The sequence below is a fragment of the Cetorhinus maximus genome, chromosome 21 (genome assembly GCF_964194155.1).
Source record: "Cetorhinus maximus chromosome 21, sCetMax3.hap1.1, whole genome shotgun sequence".
NCBI lineage: Eukaryota > Metazoa > Chordata > Chondrichthyes > Lamniformes > Cetorhinidae > Cetorhinus > Cetorhinus maximus.
Window position 1 is genome coordinate 21,338,846 of NC_135899.1, and position 20,470 is coordinate 21,359,315.

The window sequence follows — 20,470 nt, forward strand, 5'->3', positions numbered from 1 at the left end:
TGCTTTCTTAAGCTCCACCCTGCACTTTCTGTACTCCACTAATGCCTCCGCTGATTTGCTCCCCTTGTACCTGCTAAAAGCCTTTCTTTTCCTTCTCATCGTATCCTGAATATCTCTGGTCATCCATGGTTCTCTGGGCTTGTTACTCCTTCCTATCATCCTAGAGGGAACATGTTCAGCCTGTATCCTTCCCATTTTCTTTTTGAACGCCCCCCCCACCCGCCCCCACTGCTCTTCTGTAGATTTCCCCACAAGTAGCTGTTCCCAGTCTACCTTGGCCAGATCCTGCTTTATTTTACTAAAATCCGCTCTCCCCCAATCCAAAACATTTTTTTGCAACTTGTCTATTTCTTTGTCTATAACAAGCTTAAATTGTACCATGTTGTGGTCGCTATCACTAAAATGTTCCCCCACCACCACCTCAGCCACCTGTCCGGCTTCATTCCCCAGAATTAGGTCCAGCACTACACCGTCCCTTGTTGGACCCTCTACATATTGACCTAAAAAGTTCTGTTGTACACATTTCAAGAAATCCACTCCATCCAAGCCCTTAACACTATGTCTATCCCAATTAAAAAAAATTAAAGGAACAGAATACAAAAGTACAGAAGTCATGATGGACCTTTATAAAACACTGGTTCATCCTCAACTGGAAGTAGTGTGTCCAATGCTGCAGGTCACACTTTTGGAAGTATGTGCAGACATTAGAGAGGGTGTAGAAAAGATTTACAAGGCTGGTTCAAGCCTGAGGGACTTCAGTTACCTGAATATATTGGAGAAGCTGTGGAAGTTCTCTACAGAAAAAAGATTGAGAGTAGATTTGGTAAGTGTTCAAAATCATGAGGGGTCTGGACTACACTGGAAAAATGGTTGAGAATGAGAGGCCACCTATATAAGGTGGATGGCAAAAGAATCAAAGGGGACAAACATTTTTTTTTTTTTACACAGACTCATTAGAATCTGGAATGATTGCCTCAGAGTGTGGCAGCAGGAGATTCAATCATAGCTTTCAATAGGGAATAGGATAATTATCTGAATAGAAAAAACTTACAAGGCTGTGGGCGGGGTGGTCGGGGCACGGAGGTGGAACCAGCTGAGTTTCTTTTGCAGAGAGCCAGCACAGACACAACAGGCTGAATGGCCTCCTTCTGTGTTCTAACCGTTCTATAGATAAGTGGAGAGCATTCCATTAGTCCTTGTGCCTTATAGATGGTAGAAACAATTTTGGAAGGCAAAAGGCGAGATAAATCACCAGAGTACACAGTTGCTGTCTATTGTTGAAACCACAGTTTTTATGTAATTGGTCCACCTAAATTGAGTCAATGGTGGCACTCAGGACCTTGATGAGGGATTCCATGACGGCAATGGCAAGGCAAGGTAGTTTGATTCTCTCGTTTGAAATAGTCATTGCGTAGCATCGGTGTGGCACGTCACTTACCACTTGTTAACCCAAATGTGAATGTTCTCCAGCCATAAGGCTGCTTCATTATCGGATGCGTTGCAAATGTCAACTGAATTTTTAAAAAATTCATTCAGGGGATGTGGGCTTCACTGGCTAGGCCAGCATTTATTGCCCATCCCCTGTTGCCCTCAAGAAGGTGGTGGTAAGCTGCCTTCTTGAACCGTTACAATCCAAGTGGTGTAGCTACACCCATAGTGCTGTTAAGAAGGGAATTCCAGGGTTTTTGACCCAGCAACAGTGAAGGAACGGCGATATATTTCCAAGTCAGGATGGTGAGAGACTTGGAGGGGAACTTCCAGGTGGTGGTGTTCCCAACTATCTGCTGCCCTTGTCCTTCTGTATGGTAGTGGTTGTGGGTAACAAGGTGCTGTCTAAGGAGCCTTGGTGAATTCCTGCAGAAAATCTTGTAGATAGTACACAATGCTGCTACTGTGCATCTGTGGCAGAGGGAGTGAATGCTTGTGAATGTGGTGTCAATCAAGCAGGCTGCTTTGTCTTGGATGGTGTCAAGCTTCTTGAGTGTTGTGGAAGCTGCACTCATCGAGGCAAGTGGGAAGTGTTCCATCACACTCCTTGTGCCTTGCAGATCGTGAACAGGCTTTGGGGAGTCAGGAGGTGAGTTACTCGTCACACGATTCCTGGCTTTTGACCTGCTCTTGTAGCCACGATATTTATATGGCTAGTCCAGTTCAGTTTCTGGTCACTGAGGTAGCCCCCAGGATGTTGATAATGGGGGATTCAGTGATGGTAATGCCATTTAACGTCATGGGGTGATGGTTAGATTCTTGCTTGTTGGAGATGGTCATTGCCTGGCACTTGTGTAGTGCGAATGTTACTTGCCCCTTGTCAGCCCATGCCTGGATGTTATCCAGGTCTTGCTGTTGTACAATAATCATAACACCCCCATTTCTAACCTTATGATTGAAGGAAGATCATTGATGACGTAATTGAGGATGGTTGGTCCTCGGACACTCTGCCAAGAAATCCCTGAGCGACGTCTTTGGGCTGAGATGGTTGTGGTTGTTGGAGACCAAATATCTTCCTTTATGCTAGGTATGGCTCCACCCAATGGAGAGCTCCCCCTTACTTCTGTTGCTTCAGTTTTACCAGGGCTTCATGCTACCACACTCGATCAAATGCTGCCCTGAATTTAAGGACAGTCATTTTCTCCTCAACTCTGCAATTCGGCTCTTTTGTCCATGTTTGAACCAAGGCTATAGAGTTGAGTGACACCGGCAACATTTAAACTGAACCTCGGTAAGCAGGTAGTTGCTGAGTAAATACTTCTTAAAGTGCAGTCGACGAACCCTTCAGTCGCTTTCCTGATGATTAAGAGTAGTAATTGGCTGGATTGGATTTCACCTATTCTTTGTGGAAAGGACATAACTGGTCAATTTTTCAGATTATCATGCAGAATGCACTGTTGAAGTTGTGATGGAACAGCTTGGCTAGAGCCACGGTTGGTTATGGAGCACAAGTCTTCAGCAATACAGCCTGGTTGTTGTCAGGGCCCACAGCCTTCTTTGTGCACAGTGCAATCAGCTGTTTCTTGGTATTATGTGGAGTGAATTGAATTGGCTGAAGACTCACAACTGTGATGCTGGGGACCTGAGGAAGAGGTTGAAATGGATCAACCAGTCAGCGCTTCTGGCTGAAGATGGTGGCAAACACTTCAACCTTGTCTCGTGGGCTCATGTGCTGGGCTCCCCCACCATCGAGGATGAGAATTTTCATCCTCCCATTAGTTACCTCCGCCAATGAAGGTGGGTGGTGGAGGTAATGTTTTTACACCTGTTTGTTAGTCTGTTTGTGAACAATATACCTCAAAAACTAGAGAACGGGTTTCAATGAGATCCTGTGCATAGATAGGGTATGGCCCAAGGAAGAACTGATTAGTTTTTGGCGAAGATACTGATCTGAATCTTGATCCTGGAGTTTTTTTTAATTATACATTCACGGGATGTAGGCTTCACTGGCTCGGCCAGCATGTATTGCCCATCCTTAGTTGCCCTTGAGGAGATAGAGGTGAGCTGCCTTCTTGAACAGCTGCAGTCCACGTGGTGTAAGTACACCCACGGTGTTGTTAGGAAGGGAGTTCCAGGGTTTTAACCCAGCGACAGTGAAGGAACGGTGATATATTTCCATATATTAAAGGATCCATTAACATTGGGAGATACAGTGAATTAACATTTTAAAGAATGTTGTGGGTTGTTTTAATTAAAATATTGTTGATTGTTTGCGAATGTTGTGGATTGTCTCAGCTGCTCTGGTACAATTTGTCACAGCTGTCAAAATGTCAGCAGAATTTTCAGAGCAGTTTGTTGGATGTGGATTGGCCTGAAGCCTCCTCAGGGAGGTGGAAGTTCTTAATAAAAATATTTCTTTTTTCAGCATTGCAGTTAGAGCATCAACCAGGCAGGGGAAAAGCCTCAAGTAAGAGCTGCATAATTTTAATAACATTGAGTTAACATAGCGTGGTGGAGGTTTGCACTGAGTGTCCTCTTCACTTGTTATTTAATTGTCTACCACCATTTACGAGTGGATGTGGCAAGGCTGCAGAGCTTTGATCTGCTCCATTGGTCATGGGATCACTTAGCTCTGTCTATCATATGGTGTTTCTGCTGTTTAGCATGCATGGAGCCCTGAGCTGTAGCTTCACCAGGTTGGCACCTCATTTTTAGTTATGCCTAGTGCTGCTCTAAGCACACTGTCCTGCACTTCTCTTTGAACCAGGGTTGATCCTCTGGCTTAATAATACTAGAGTGAGGGGTATGCCGGCCCATGAGGTTACATTTTGATTCATTACACTTCTGCTGCTACTGATGGCCCACAACGCCTCATGGATGCCCAGTTTTGAGTTGCTAGATCTGTTCTGAAGCTTTCCTGTTTAGCATGGTGGTAGCACCACACAAAACGAAGGACGGTAAGACAGAACTTCATTGCCACAAGAACTGTGCGGTGGTCATTCCTACCAATTCTGTAATCTCTGACAGGTAGATTGGTGAGGGCAGGGTTAAGTAGGCTTTTCCCTCTTGGTTCCCCAACCACTTGCTGCAGGCAGGGCCTTCTTCTCTGCCTCATTGTCTAACTGTCAACCAGGACTTCTCAGCTTTGATCTGATCCCATGTGGGATTGTTTATCCTGCCTATAGCATGCTGCTTCCACTCTTCAGCATGGAGGTGGTCCTGTATTGTAGCTTCACCAGGTTATCAACTCATTTTTAAAGATGCCTGGTACTGCTCTTTTACACTCCTTAATGAACTAGGGATAAACCCCTGGCTTGATGGTAATGGGACAGTGAGGCATATGCTCAGCCATGAAGTTACAGATTGCAGTGGGATACATCTCTGCTGTTGGTAATGACCCACAGTAGTTCATGGATGTACTTTTGGGCTACTGGATCTGTTTTGAACCTAGCATAGTTGTGCATCCATACAAAAGAATGGAGGATGTCCTCATTGTGAAGACAGCACTTCGTCTCCACAAGGAGGTTGTGATGTGATCATCACGAATAGATCACTCTGTGACAGATGAGGTCAAGATGGTTTTTTCCTTGCATTGGTTCCCTTAGCACTTGCTGCAGGCCCAGTCTGCTGTTCCAGAGCCACACTTGGTGATGGATGAAGAAGTCTCCCAAACCAGAGTACATTTTGTGTCCTTCTTACGCATGGTGCTTCTTCAAAGTGGTGATCAACATGGAACAGTCCTGATTCATCAGCTAAGGGAAAACAAAACCAGTTGGTGGTAATCAGCAAAAGATTCCTTTGCCCATATTTGACCTATTGGCATGAAACTTCATGGATTTTGAACTGAATATTCAGGACTCCAAGGGCCACTTCCCTCCCAACTATATACCACTGGTGGGTTTATCCTGTGATGGAGGAGTCTGGGCATGGGCTATAAAGTATAATTCTGTGTGTATGCCTATGTCAGGCTGCTGCCTGACTTGGCTATGAGGCAGCTGTCAAATTCTGGCAGGAGTTCCCAAATGTTAGAGAAAATTACTTTGCAGGGTCATCTGAACGGGGTGTACCTTTGTTGGGCCGGTGTCATATCCAGTGCCTTGGTCGATATCAGGTCGTACAACCGGTTCTATTTTTATTTAACTTTTCAGCAGCAATTTGATACAACTGAGTGGCTTCCGAAGGCAGTCAAGAATTAACGACTTTCCTGTGGGTCTAGAGTCATACATAGGCCAGACCAGGGAAGGATGGCAGGTTTCTTTCCCTAAAGGACATTAATGAACCATTTGGGGCTTTGTGGCAATCCTGTAGTTTTGTGGTCACCATAACCTATACTAGCTTTTTATTCCATGTTTATTTAATTGAACTCAAATTTCCCAACTGCCTTGATCAGGTTTGAACTCAAGTCTATAGATCATTTGTCCAGGCCTCTATACCATTCATCTAGTAACAATTACTATGCTACTGTGCCCAGAATTAAAATTAAAAAGGATAATTGCCTTTGTCACAGGAGAGACATGTTTTCACCCTGGTTTATTAGTCTGTAAACGATAAACTCAAAAATGATGGACAGATGTCAACAAAATTTGATATACAGATAAGGTATGGCCTCATTCTCATATTTAAATCCCTTTATTGCTTTGCCTAAACCTACCTTTATCATCCTTTCCAGACCCACAGCCACCCAATCACCACAGATTGCTCTATTCTGCCTTTCTTTGCAATCCTCCCTTTCTTCACCCCAGTGTCTTCAGCCACCAAGGCCCCAAACAGGAATTTCCACCCTAAACAACTGACTTTCACCATCTCCAGTTCCTTCCTGAAGATCGTCTTTGAAGCAACAATTTGACAAAGCACTAGTCACTTCCCAAATGTCTGATTTTGTCTCCATGCTGTGCTTTTCCCATGTTGAAGGCACTTCATAAATGTAAAATTGCGTTGTTCTAGTTGTTGTTCAATCAATCAGTCTTTTCTTGTTTGTCTTTTGATCATTTCTTCATGGAAGGGATTTGAGAATAGGCTAAAGTTATGTTACATTATAAAAACAGTGAACCTATACAATTTTTTTAAAAATCCACAGACTGAAGAAATTGAAGAGATCTAGCTAGAGCAGCTAGTCTTTGAAACTGACTTTGAACTGCTACATTTCAGGTAGTAAGCAGTCAGCAAGTTGGATCTGCTTTGCAAGGAGGTAGAAGAGGTAAACTGATTTTATTGACAAGTCTGCTGGTGAATCACTTAACAGGGACCATTGGAACAAAAGTAGTCCATTAATCCACTCCTGTTCCAGTATTCAGTTAGATCATGGTTAACCTGTATCTCAACTCCATTTACCCACTTTTGTTGAATACCCCTTGATGCCCTAATCTAATAAAAATCTAACTCAATCTTGGTCTTGAAACTTTCAACTGACCCAACATCCAAAGACTTTTGCAGGAGTGAGTTTCTGATTTTCACTATCCTGTGTGTGAAAAAAATGCTACCTGACCTAAATGGTCCAGCTCTAATGTTAAGATTATGTATTTTGGTCTGGTACCTCCGCACCAGAGGAAATATAGTTTCTCTCCATCTACTTTATCAAATCCCTTCAGGATCAGAGCAACCTCTTTCCCACTTGGTGGAATACAGAAGAGAGAGATATATAAGCAACCAGCCAGCTCTGCCTGGAAAGGAAATTCATTCCTGCAAGGGTAAACACACTCATCAACCCCAGTTTAAATTTTGAATGAACAGACCAATTGACTAAGTAAACAAACATGACTAAATATACTATGTACAGGGTAATTACAAGTTACACTTCTCTTAAAAATATCAGAAACACAAAGAAGTTTCTCCTTTTGTCAAATATTATGTTTGAAACATGGTGGTTTGCTTCTCATGTGAACTTTTTTAAAAGAAAGAGTCTTCCGGCTAGCCCTATCACTGCTGCTTCACATTGACTGTTGGTTTGTTGCAACAGACAAAGGTATACCCTTCAAATTTCTCAGAATAAAGAGGTTTAAAAGTGGACATTCCCCCAAATCAAATGTAGTCTTCTGATTCAAAAGCAAAATACCGTGGATGTTGGATGTCAAAAATAAAAGTAGGAAATGCTGGAAATACTCAGGAGGTCAGGCAGCATCTGTGGAGAGAGAAACAGAGTTAATGACCTGGGAATTTCCAGCATTTTCTGCTTTTAGTTCCGTCATCCTCTGACTGTTTTGTTCCCCCTTCTATATAGCTACATTCATTTCTAATTCCCTCCTTTGTTCTCTGACTGTTGAAGGGTTTCAAAGACTAGACTGCTCACCACCCCACCCTGACAGTGATAAATTCATGGAACACAGTCCTTAAAAGCAGATGGTGTCAGAAAATTTAAAGAGCTGGGCATTTTTTTTTGTGAAAGAAACAATTGAGAAATACAAGTTAACAGCATGGTTTCATGCTTTAGGAAAAGCCAGCTAATCAGCAATGGTATTTTTCCTGTCCGGTCCATCCATAGCTTCCTATATTTCTGCAATATAAAAAGAATAGTTCACATTGTATCAGCTCACACTTTTTCACTGGGAAGTTAAGAGTTTAGATGCTCTATCACTGATACTATAACTGACCTGAGATCAGGAGTTTGATGTCATCAAAAAAAAAATTTCCCCATAAAGCACTCTCAAATCAGGCACAGTATAGGTTAGTTGAAAAGAAAAGCTATCTCCAAAATGCCCCATTGAGCATTGCCATATTAGGTGCATGGTACACTATCCCATCAAGCAATCCCACAACTTGTGATTCATATAAAATAAAGCTCCTTCCACAACACTCAGGAATTAACATGAACACTTTCCAATCACCAATTTACAAGTTTCAATTACCCACTCCAGCCCAACCACATTATCTTTTGAGTTGCGCTGCCAATAAAGCTCTCAAATTTATGTTGTTGTGCAAGCCCTTGCCCTGAAGGAGCAGGGGTAAGGTTTGACAGACTCATTTTGTATGTGCCCTTTGCAGCCATTAGGGAAATTGGACTGAACCTTCCAAGTACAATCACTGTCAGATTGCCAGTCCACTCCTATTTTCTTACCCGATGTTGGAGGTCTGCATTTCTGGCCCGGACCTCCCTCTTCAGAAATATACTTGTACTCAGAGTCCTTCTTCATACTACAGGATCGTAAGAAGCCATGCCATGCCACCTTTTTACAGCATTCATTAACATAGTGAAAAGCTGTGGGACATTTAAATAGCTTTGCAGTGTGTTAGTGAAGTGAGTCGGCAGAGTGGGGATTTGGGGAGCCAGAGGATCGGGATATGGCAGTGGAGGGGGGGTTCCTTCTGTCTAATATTTACCGGGTAACTATCCAGGAAATGAGCCAGAACCCTCCGAATGCTCGAACTCTAACTTGGAGATTTTTTTGGAGGATCCTGGGGAACTGTCCATTAGAAGTTGAAACTGCTGATGGGCAATTCCCACAGAATTGTTGGGTTCGGACTTCAATGGGTAGCTCATCTTCTGGGGTACCAACCATCTGGAGACCAGAAGATCTTGGCTAAAAAAGTTAGCAATCTGAATCTGTCCCAGTTGCAAAAGGGCAGCATCTGACCCAATCAGATCACCTCAATCCATCACCAGAATGGGGAAACCATCAGCATTTGGGTGATCTAATGTCCTAAAGACAAAACTTCAGATAACAGGTATTCAAAATCATGAATGGTCTAGATAGAGTAGATAGGGAGAAACTGTTCCCATTGATGGAAGCATTGAGAACCAGAAGACACAGGTTTAAGGCAATTGGCAAAAGAAGCAACGACGACATGAGGAAAAGCTTTTTAACACAGCGAGTGGTTAGGATCTTGAATACAATGCCTGAAAGTGTGGTGGAGACAGGTTCAATCAAGGCATTCAAAAGGGAATTGGATTATTGCCAGAAAAGGAAGAATGTGCATGGCTACGGGGAGCAGGAGTGGAAGTGGCACAAAGTGAGCTGCTCCTTCATAGAGCCAGCATAGACACAAAAAGCTGAAGGGTCTTGTATGATTCTATGAATGTAATGTAACATCTAGTTGCCCCGTGGGTTGCATTTGATCCCAGGTTCTAAATGTGAATGAACAGTGTTGAAGATATTGTAGTACCTGAATCCTAGCTACTTTGCCCATCATCCCAGATACAGAACTTCTACATTGTGAAATAGAAGTATACATCAAACGATTGGGTAATTAGAATTCTAGGTGAAAATAACTTAACCTCTAAGATTCATACTACATCCTTTATACGCTAAGGTTTAGGAAATAAATGGAAAATATGTGCTCACTGTGTTTCCTTTTCTTTTTGGTCTAGGTGTCTATCTCAAAACAGAATGGAGATACAAGTACAAAAACGATTACTAAAGATGTCAAGGACAAAGACAAGACTATCCCACAGGAAGAGATAGTAAAACAAAGCTCACGAATAATCTCTAACATGGAGCAAAGGTTTCCAGTGCATGGAATTTCAGACTTCATCCTCATAGAATTTCAAACTGCACTAGGGCCGAATTGTCTATTGCTATTGATAGTGTGACTTAGGTGATTTCCTCTTCTCTCAGTTAGGACATTAAGAGGAAGATAGCAATATTTTAAAAATCAGGTGACATTGCTTGCTACCGTTTAGGCTTTTTTCTAATATGTGCCCTCACATTCACATCTAGAAAACTGTTACCATAAGCATACCAAGTTATCTCTAACTAAACAAGCATTCAGACTTCTGCCATGAATGGCTCAGTGTACCCAGAATCAGTAGTTAATTTCTAATTCAATTCAGTAACTTACTCAGTGGATTCTCACCACGGTCTCCTGTCACTTTTGCCTACATGCTTTAGTCTGGTGACATGTCAAAAAGTCCTCATTACATTTAAAGGCTGAACACAGGAAAATCAAGACAAGATCTGCAAATAGCACAATATTCAAATAGATTTTTTACCTAGTCAATTCATGAGCAATTACATACCCTTTATTAATAGTTGGGTAAAGCTGTGCTTTAAAAGAACCAAGAGTTGTCGATGGGGATACAAAACTAAGGAGGGACATTTTAACCAAAACCTTCCACCAGGAATGTGGTTGTACATCCGGTTTACACACAGTTCAATTTTAGGTTCTGTTAAAGTCAATGGAGCATAAAATAGGAGGAATGTAAAAAGGATTCCCTCCCCAATCTTACCCCGTTCCCACTGGACTTGTTAAGTTAAAATTATCCTTTTCAAAAATAACGTTGACTGCCACTCACAACTTGAGCAGGGAAATGGTACCATGAAGCCAGATGCAGCTAGGTCTACCTGCATTATATTGACTCCTGAACCCAGCCCTTAAAGCCTTATATAAATTCACAATTGGAAGCTCCAAGGCACAGAATTGTCAAAAGTGACTGCAAGGGATTAGTCATACCTCCTTTGAAGCTGTTAATCAAAACCAATTTACTGAGTGATTCGCAGATTAATAAGTCACAAAGACAATTTTCCCAATTTACTGTGCTTCATCTACAGTGACTGATAATAATTGTGTGCAACTGGCTATCAGCAATACTATTTGACAGATCAACCCCCAATGATTCCCAATAAAACTGACAGCATACTATGCTCTTTTGCTCGATATGAGCCAAACCTCAGATTTATAGCAAACATTTAGCTTACCAGAGAATAACGTATATTCCTTAGCCTGCAAGAACAGCCAGGAGAAACCAGTATTAACTCTGTGTGTGCTGTGATCAGCAAGAAAGGGTCTGAGCGATAACCTTAAAAAAGACAATAATCCACAATTAGAAACAATTAAGGTTGTTTGTTAGGCCATCAATTGCTCAAGTCTGGCCTCTGTACTGTTCCAATCAAGGTTGCATGTTGGATCTCTCGAAAACTACTAAAGTCTGAAGGGCCTACTTTGAATTTCATTCAATGTGAAGGTACCTTTTGATCTTCTTTCACTACAAGTTTGGATTTAAAATGGTAGAGAAATATTTAACCCAGGTGAGCTATCTAGTCTTTGCTATATTCCTATCTATGTTACTGTAAATGCTAAGAACTGTAGGCGGTTCTGTAGATTGAACTTCCTCAGACACATTATTCGAGTTAGAAGAATTACTGTGGCTCTGAGAGCTTTACTATTTTAACTCCCCAAAATTAAGCAAGGCATAGGTCAAGACTGTTATGGAATCCAGTTGCCTGGATGCCTGCTGTTGCAACAATCAAGAATTGCAGCAGTCAGGAAAAAAGCAGTCTGCTTGATTGGCATTTCACCAATTGGTCAACCAACCATCTCTTCCATCACCAGCATGCATGTGCAATATCTACAGGATGTGGGGCAGCAACTTGTGAGGCTTCTTCAACAGCATCTCCCAAACCAGTGAGTCATTACCTAAAAGAACAAAGGCAACTGGTGTGTAGGAACACCATTACCTCCATGTTCCCCTCCAAGTCAGAAAAGGAGACTGACTTGAACTTATAATCGCTGGTCCTTCATTGTTGCGGGTCAAAATTCTGAAATGGGAATGGGATTGTATCAGTTATGTCAATAATCTGGAAATAAAAAGCTAGTAGCAGTTAATTGAGATGAAGAAGCTGTCAGATTTTCATAAAAACTAACAGGTTCACTTGTAGGAAATTTCGGAGAAGTAAAACTGCCATCCTTAGCCAGTTTGGTCTACATGTGACACAGTCTCACACCAAAGTGACTGCCTTTTAACTGCTCCCTTAAGAGCCAAAAAGATCAACCACCTTCTCAGGGCAACTTGGAATGGGCAATAAATAGTCTCACTAGAGACACCTCAAGCCCAACAACAAAACAGCTTTCTACCTAACAACATTGACAGAGCACCTTTACCAAACCACCTTCCAAAGTGCAACAACAGATGGGCAATAAATGCTGCCCTTGCCAGCAATGACCATGTTCCAATAGAGATTTTTTTTAAAAAAGGTGACGAGAAATCTGAAATATATCTGCTTGATGATCTCTGTAGCACCACCCCAGTCCACACTGCCACAACTCACCTGCTACTAAATCATCATCTATGTCTTTGTTATTCTCTAGATTTGACTATTACAATGCACTCCTTGCAGGTTTCCCATGTTCCACCCTCCATAAACTTGGGCTCATCCAAAACTGTCCTGCCCATATCCTGACTCGCATCAAGTCCCATTCACCCATCACCCCTGTACTCATTGACCTACACTGACTCCATTTGAGTGACACCATTGTTTTAAAATCCTCATCCTTATTTTCAAATCTCTCCATGGTCTCATTGTTCCCCATCTCCAACCTCTGCATGTCCTACATCTGTGCTCTTTGAATTCTGGCCTCTTATGTATCCCAAATTTTAATCGCTCCACCACTCAGTGCCCGTGTCTTTCATACCACTCATTCCCCTCATTTTTAAATACTGCAACTAGCTTCTAGAAAAATTAGTTTTAAAATCTTCAGTTCGGCCCCAAGCTCTGGAGTTCCTCCACAACACCCTGCCCCAAATCTCTCCCCTCTCTATGACTCCTTTAAGACATGCCTTCAAACTCTGACCAAAATTGGGCATCTGTTCTAAAATCACCTATGTGGTTCGGTGTCAGATTTTGTTTGCTAATGCTTCTCTTGTTGTTGATTCTGTTAACTTCACTTAAATAAATTTGATTAGTTTTTAGCCTAAGATATCAAGAAGCACATTTCGAATCCAGTACATGTTGGGAAAAGGCACAAAGTTCATGATTGTTAAAGACACAATCTTAACAGGTGCAAAATAAATTGAAGAGCAGAATTTTTCAAAGCAAAAAAACACTCCCCAGCGTATGCCTGGGTAGAAACATCTCCCCATCTCGACAATCTATTAATTCTACTTTGTATCTTCCGATTCATAGGGAGTGAAAGCTTACCTACAGGAGCTGAATTTTGTGTAGGATTTAAGTATCCAAAGCAAGATGGTTGGAAAGGTGGCATAAAATTTATTTGCATCCAAAAAAGTTTTGCACATTTTTAAGTTTACTAGAAGCTAAATGCAGAATTTAAAAATATGGGGGGGTCTGAGTAGTTTTAAAGACAATGACCATGACCTTGAAAGGACACATTTGGTCGCAGAGATAAAGAATAAAGAATGTGCATATCAGTTAGAAACTGTTTAAACTGGGGGCGACTAAAGAATAGTACAAGTTTTTGAGGGGAGTAGCACAGGTTTGAGGATGAAGAAGATTCGCACCAACATGCAGAACCGTCACACAAACATAAATTGCGGAAAAGAATATGCACTTGCACTGGCAACTGAAAGGTTTGTTAATAGTCGGATAGCCAGTTGGTCTATAATCAGATGTTCATATGAAATTTTGATGGCGACAATGTAAAAAGATTCTCCAATGCACTCTAATCCTACAGGTCGCCCTAAGTCACACAGAAAACCTTGGGTAGAAAGGCATGTGTTTTCACTTTCATCACTGCATTTTCACTCAGGCACAATTACAGACAAAACAACTAAACCAGACACCAGAACTCATCCAAAAGCATGCCGTTTTAACTTTTCGTATACTGTTTATTGAATTAAGCAGAAGCATTCTGACCGACCAAAGGTTTTTCTTTAAGAACGGGCTCATTTCTACAACATGTGTGATGTACAATGTTGTTCAGCTTAACGTTATGGTTTTATATAATTAATTAAAATGACAGTGAGCAAGTTTTGGCTCAACTTCAGCTAACCTTGGTGAAGAGAGAACTTGGCAATCAGTACATACTAGTTTTTAAGTGTTTTAAATTTTATTTTAAAAAGAAACTGTAGTGTAATTAACATTCAATGTAAAACGCATCACCACCAACCACAAGGAGACTACTCTGAATGTCTCCATCACATCCAAGGGAAAATTTCAAACCTTGCTGTCCACTAGAAATTCAGGCACATAAAGCCCACATTCCCTGATCAGAACAGCAAACTCATGAAATTATCCCTCTAGTTTCCCACAATTGGGAGTATAATGGTGCACATCACCAACTAGAGAACGAAAACTGGTTACTGCTTCTCAAATTCCTTTTCGCGATTTATAAGAGGTGCAAAATTTGATTAAAATAAATAGGTCAGTGCATCAGATAAAATAAAAGGGGTTCCCCACCAACAGGTTGAACATGAAAATCACAACAACTTAAATTTATTTAGCACCTTTAATGTAATGAAATGTCCCAGGGCCCTTCAACAGGAACATCATAAAACAAAGTACGGCACCGAGTCACAATGATATTAGGTCAGAACTTGGCAAGAGGTAGGTTTTCAGAAGTTCAGGTTTTAAAGGGAAAAAGCGAGGGCGAGATGCACAGGCATGTACAGAAGGCATTCCAGACAACTGCCAAAAGCAGTAGAGCAATTATAATTGGGATTGCACGAGAGGCCAGAATTAGAGGAGCACAGGTATCCCAAAGGGTTGTGGAGTTGGAGATTACATAAAGGGGGACGGGCAAGGCCATGGAGGGATTTGCAAAGAATGAGATATTTCTTGGCCGGGAAATGATGTACGTCAGCAAGTACAGGGATGACAGGGGAACGGGACTTGCTGAGAGTTAGAAGATTGGCAGTGAAGTTTTGGATGACCTCAAGTTTAAGTGTAGGAGATCAGCAGGAGTGCATTGGAATAGTCGAGACTAGAGGAAAAAAGGCATGGAAGAAGCTTTCAATAGCAAATGAGTTAAGATGGGGCGAAACATAAAGGTGGAAATAGGCAGTCTTAGTGATTATACAAGTGCGAGGTCGGAATCAGCTTGGAATCAAATATGACACCAAGGATGCAAAAAGATTGACTTGATCTCAGATAGCTGCCACGGAGAGGGATGGAGTCGGTTGCTGGGGAACGGAGTTTGGAACTGGAACCAAATATTTTGGCTTCAGTCTTCACAATATTTAACTAGAGGAAATTTCTGCTCGTCCGGTACTCTACTCCAGATGAACCGACTAATAGTTTAGCAACAGTGGAAGAGTTGAGAGATAATGGTGGGGTAGGGCTAGATGTCATCAGCGTATATGTAAAAACTAATACTGTGCATTTACTCGCTGACACTCAGTTTGGGTTCTGCCAGGATCACTCAGCTTCTGACCCCATTGCAGTCTTGGTTCAAACATAGGCAAAAGAGCTGAACTCCAGAGGTGAGGCGAGAGTGACTGTTCTTGACATCAAGGCAGCATTTGACCAAGTGTGTCATCAAGGAGTCCCAGCAAAACTGGAGTCAATGGGAATCAGGGGGAAAACTCTCCTCTGTCTGGAGTCAAACCTATCACAAAAGAAGGTGGTTGTGGTTGTTGGAGGTCAATCATCTCAGTTCCAGGACATCACTGCAGGTGTTCCTCAGGGTACTGTGCTAGGCCCAACCACCTTCAGCTGCTTCATCAATGACCTTCCTTCCACCATAAGGTCAGAGGTGGGGATGTTCGCTGATGATTGCACAATGTTCAGCGACCCCTCCAATACCAAAGCAGTCCGTGTCCAAATGAGCAAGACCTGGACAATATCCAGGCTTGGGATGACAAAACGACAAGTAACATTCACGCCACACAAGTGCCAGAAAATGACCATCACCAACAAGAGAGAATCTAACCATCACCCCTTGACATTCAATGGCATTATCATCATCGAATCCCCCACTATCAACATCCTGGGGGGGTTACCATTGGCCAGAAAGAAACTGAACTGGAATAGCCATATAAATACTGTGGCTACAAGTAAAAAAAAAGGATGATGTCACCAATGTACAGCATGTAGATGAGAAATAGGAGGAGGCCAAGGTTAGATCCATGAGGGTGAACACCAGAGGTCATGGCCCAGGAGCAAATGATTCTCTGGATACAATCAGATACATAAAAATGGATCCAGGCGAAGCTGTTTCATTCAACTAGAGGGATTAAGGGTGTGGTCAGCCATGTTAAAGGCTGCAGGCAAGTCAAGGAGGGGAAGTTTACCTTTGTCAGTCACGTAGGATGACATTTGCAATTTTGAAAAGAGCCATTTCGGTACTGTGGCATGGGCAGAAACCAGGATTATAGCAATTCAAGCATGGAGTTCTGGGAAAGATGGGAGTGGAATTGGGAGGCAATAACATGTTCAAGGACTTGAGATGAAAGGGAAATTGGAGATGGGATGGTAGTTTGCATAGCTGGAGGGGTCAAGGGATGTTTTTTTGAGGAGAGGGTTGATGGCAGCAGATTTAAAAAGGAGAGAAAGTCAACACTGAAGAAAGAGAACCATTTACAATGTCCTGATCTTCCAAAGTACAACTTTAGGGCCAACAAATCTTCAAAACAGTTTAATTCATAAAATACACACAGCAATGATATATTGTGATAGAACGTTTGGGTGCAAGTGAGCTTTTAATCTACCTCTTTGGGAACATACACCAAATCTAACCATAACTTAGTGTGGGCATAAATGTAACATTCTTTTCCCCCATGATGTAGAAAACTAAGAATGCTAAATTACTCCCATCAATAACAGTATAGCATGATCATTCCACCAGCTATTTTGAACTGAAAGATTAACCAATTTAATTTAAATGGTTAACAGCTCTGCTGGAATAGCAGAGAAGTGTTGCTAGAAAGGAGTTAAAATCCATTTGCAAATGTCTCCAAATGGGGTAGAGCATTTAGAGATGCCATATGCCAGCCAGAGCAGTTTCCAGTGTCTTCTGCCTAACCTGCTGCCGTCCCCACTCTATAAACAAAACAGAGGGACAGCCCATTTCAACTCAACATTCATCTATTCTTCAAAAGGATGCCAATTAATTTATTCTGAAGTTTTTGGGTGCATCAGCTCAGAATCACCGACTACCAAGAACAACTTCAGCCAAATCGCATCAGTCATAACCAACTTTTATGCTACACAGGAATCAAAGCTTGCACACTATTCACTCTCCCATTTTTTTTCAATCTTTGATTTAAGTTTGATTTCATTAACCTAATCTCCTCACAGGTGCTGTGTGATCTGCTGAGTGTTTCCAACATTTATGTTATTTCATATATCCAGCATCTGCTGTATTTTACTTTAGTTTTAATCATCTTAATTCAAATTTTAAGTCTTAAGTGTACAATTTGAAAGGATCAAAAGTATAGAGAGTTGTTCTGTCAAAGAAATCAGAAAGGTATATTGATAGTTCATACTGCTAGCCATGTGCATATTAAAGGCAAAAAGGTCTTTTACTTTACCTTCTGTTCTTTCACCTTACTGCACGCACAATGTTGCTTTGGTTCTTCAGGAAGAACAGCTTAATTATGGAAGTATGTTGTGTTAGGTTACAAGGAAGAGCACTGAATAAAGCTTGTAACAACTTATTTGTCACTCTCCTCTTCCCATTTCACTCCCTTGCTCTGCTGAAGCTTTGATTATTGCTGTGGCACTGTTCTATGTATCCAAGTAATTGTTCTTCACCCATGAATCCAGACAGTGTTGGCAGATTATTCAATGGCAGGAGGTGTCACAGCCAAGCAAATTTTGCTTCTGCCTAACATCCACACACGTGCTTATGAGGAAGTCATTTCCTAGCAATGAACAGTAGCATAGGCAGTTAATTTCTCTCAGTCACACCAAATGAAGCAGCCAATGATTCATGAGGTAGATAAACTGATCACTAAAGATAAAAGGGATTCAAGGGTACGGCAAGTAGATGGAACTAACTGAAAAATAGACATGCTTGTTGGGCAAGCCAACGGATGTTCCCTGTTCCTGAAATTGCAGCAGACATACATTTGACAATTTGGCAAAGCACAGCATCTGCCGAGATCGATATTAGCCTCCATTCTATACACGAGTTTAAGCACACACCACAAATTGAAATTGTGTATAAGTAAATCAGATAATTATTCTGCACAGTATCCGCACAGGTCAGTGGGTCGGTATTGAAGATTCACATGGACGCAACACGCTCAGGCTGAGTACTCATCGTTTATTGTAAATCATATTACAGGTAATCCAAACGCTTCAGGTTTAAACGACTGACAATTACATGAGCCAATCCCGCCAAACAAAAGGAGAAACCCAGAAAGAGAAATTAAAACTTAAAAAAAAGATACTTGGTCACAGTTTGTTGAGAAGATAGTTGAATCAGCAGCTAATTAACACCGATATTTAGATTTAGTGTCTCACTAGTATCTTCCACGCTAAAATCAATAAGCAAAACATATGACCCGAGTTTCTGCACGTACCAAGCGACCCGCGGCTCTCGTCACGATGCAAAGCAAACCTGCGAAAGAAGGGACATTGCAGATTGATTAAAAACAGGCCTTTCAACTCATCACTGCATGGATGCAAACCACTTAAAACATACCACTCGCGACCTAAGCTCCATTCCCTGCTCTAAGCCAGCCAGAAAATTTATTCAGAACCAAGTGATATCCAATTGGCAACTGCACACAAGATGTGACAACATATCGATTCGGATTACTGGCATTAGAACCCATCCCACAGTACGCATACACCAACAGTGACAGGCACAACTAGTAAGGAGTCAAAACATCTACTTTCCAAGGTTCAAGTTCCTGCTGCACATCAGTGATCATTGTTCCCAAACATTGCCTGGAAGAGGGAGACTGCTTACTTTTAAAGAGCACCATGCCTCACTATATGAATATTCTACATACTGTGGTTCAGTTAAGTAATGTAAATAGATTATAACAACAAACAAGACTTTCTTTTTTAATAGACTTCAGCTAAGCGTGGTGGGAATATTACAAGTTAACATGATGAGAGCCGATACTCCATTTCCCCAGTTCATAAAATTAACTTGCAGGAAACTCAACGTGTTAACCCAGTGAGTAGCTCAGCCACGTGAGTCCCAGGCTGAGGTTCAGTCAAAAAGAGTTAGTTGATTTCAGCTGGGCTTAGTGGCACCTCAAACGTTTAGTGTCACCGTGATGGTAACACTTCTGTACAATGCTCAAACTTGGACCAACCAAAGTGAAATGACCTCAGCTGGCAACATGTGAAATCAACAAAGTCTACTTGGCATCAACTAGCAACATATCAGAAACGTTTCCGTCTTCCAATCAATGAACTGATTGTTGACCCATTACCTGCCACAAGAGGTAACCAATCACAAGGATCTCTTGGTTCTATCACCAGACAAAGCCAAAAAATTTTAGCCAGGTGGTTTTTTTTTTGCTAACAAATGATCTCATAGAATGAAAGATTACACATTAATGTGTAATAGGCTGAACAATAGCTCCCAACTGTCAGATACACCACCGGGACATATTCTGCATGCCACTTGATCAACATCATCCAGCCCAGAATCACAGAGCATCAACCTTATTTGAGATACTTGAAAATGTCACGATGTTCAATTGCTTACGGCATGAGTCTTGCTGCAGCAGTCCAAGGGCACTGATCACTAGCCATTCCCTGATCTGTTCAAGTGCAAGCCTAAATTAAAGGTGCTGATATGAAATTCAACCACAGCAAAGCCAAATTTCACCAGGCCCTCATTCAATACATTCCAGCAGGAGAATTGCTAGATTACCATCAAGGAGTGGAGAGAAAAAGGGGTCTCCTCTCTTGTTGCTAGGGGCACTTAAAACTAACTGAAGTTCCTTTAACAGTGCCCTACTAGAGATCAACAAGCTCCACACAAAACAAAGATTGATCTCAGAACCTTCTTGTCAGTGCAACCCAGCTACTGCCCTTACCTACTACATGTCTGATGGCCTAAAACTGTCATCCACCAGATCTTCACTCATTTTTTGCTTTAAGATGTTGTGTTTTAAACTTGAGTTTCCAGCACCGGCAATTTTTCATTTCAGGCTTCCAGTACTCTCAATTTTGTGTTTTGATCTTCTTCAGTAACTCTTAACTCCTGGTGATTTTGATACCCCCAATAATTTGGCATCATACGCACATCCATTTGCTTGAGAGAGATGTAGTTATCAAGCCATGTATTCTGCTGTAGAACACCTGCTCTGAAGCAAATTGAGGAAAGCTTCTTGACATTTCACACCCCTCCACCCCATCCCAGTTTTACTTCTTTCTTGTTCTCTTTAGCATTAATGTGGCCATATAAAAATTATTCATCTTCTCACTTTACTTATTAAGCCCTTTACTCAGTACTGAGCCATTCA

At 41.6% G+C, this 20,470-nt stretch overlaps 1 protein-coding gene across 10 annotated transcripts in view; it reads right to left on the reverse strand.

Moving 5' to 3' along the window:
• The window catches only part of LOC144695740 (RNA-binding protein 4B-like), a 117,921-nt gene that overhangs the window by 61,254 nt on the left and 36,197 nt on the right, over window positions 1-20,470 (reverse strand). For 4 of the 10 annotated variants that reach the window (XR_013580005.1, XR_013580007.1, XM_078566707.1 and 1 more), the window contains exon 3: window positions 11,058-11,158. The exons of 1 other annotated variant lie outside the window; for it this stretch is intronic. Coding sequence is in view for 5 of the 9 variants with exons in the window: in XM_078566707.1 (XP_078422833.1) it covers window positions 11,058-11,158 (101 nt within the window). In the remaining 4 variants the exon portion in view is untranslated. Of the gene's footprint in view, window positions 1-10,247; window positions 10,317-11,057; window positions 11,159-18,288; window positions 18,601-20,470 lie in introns of those variants that run through there. 5 more of the 10 variants (XM_078566706.1, XM_078566705.1, XM_078566712.1 and 2 more) reach the window with 3 other exon arrangements.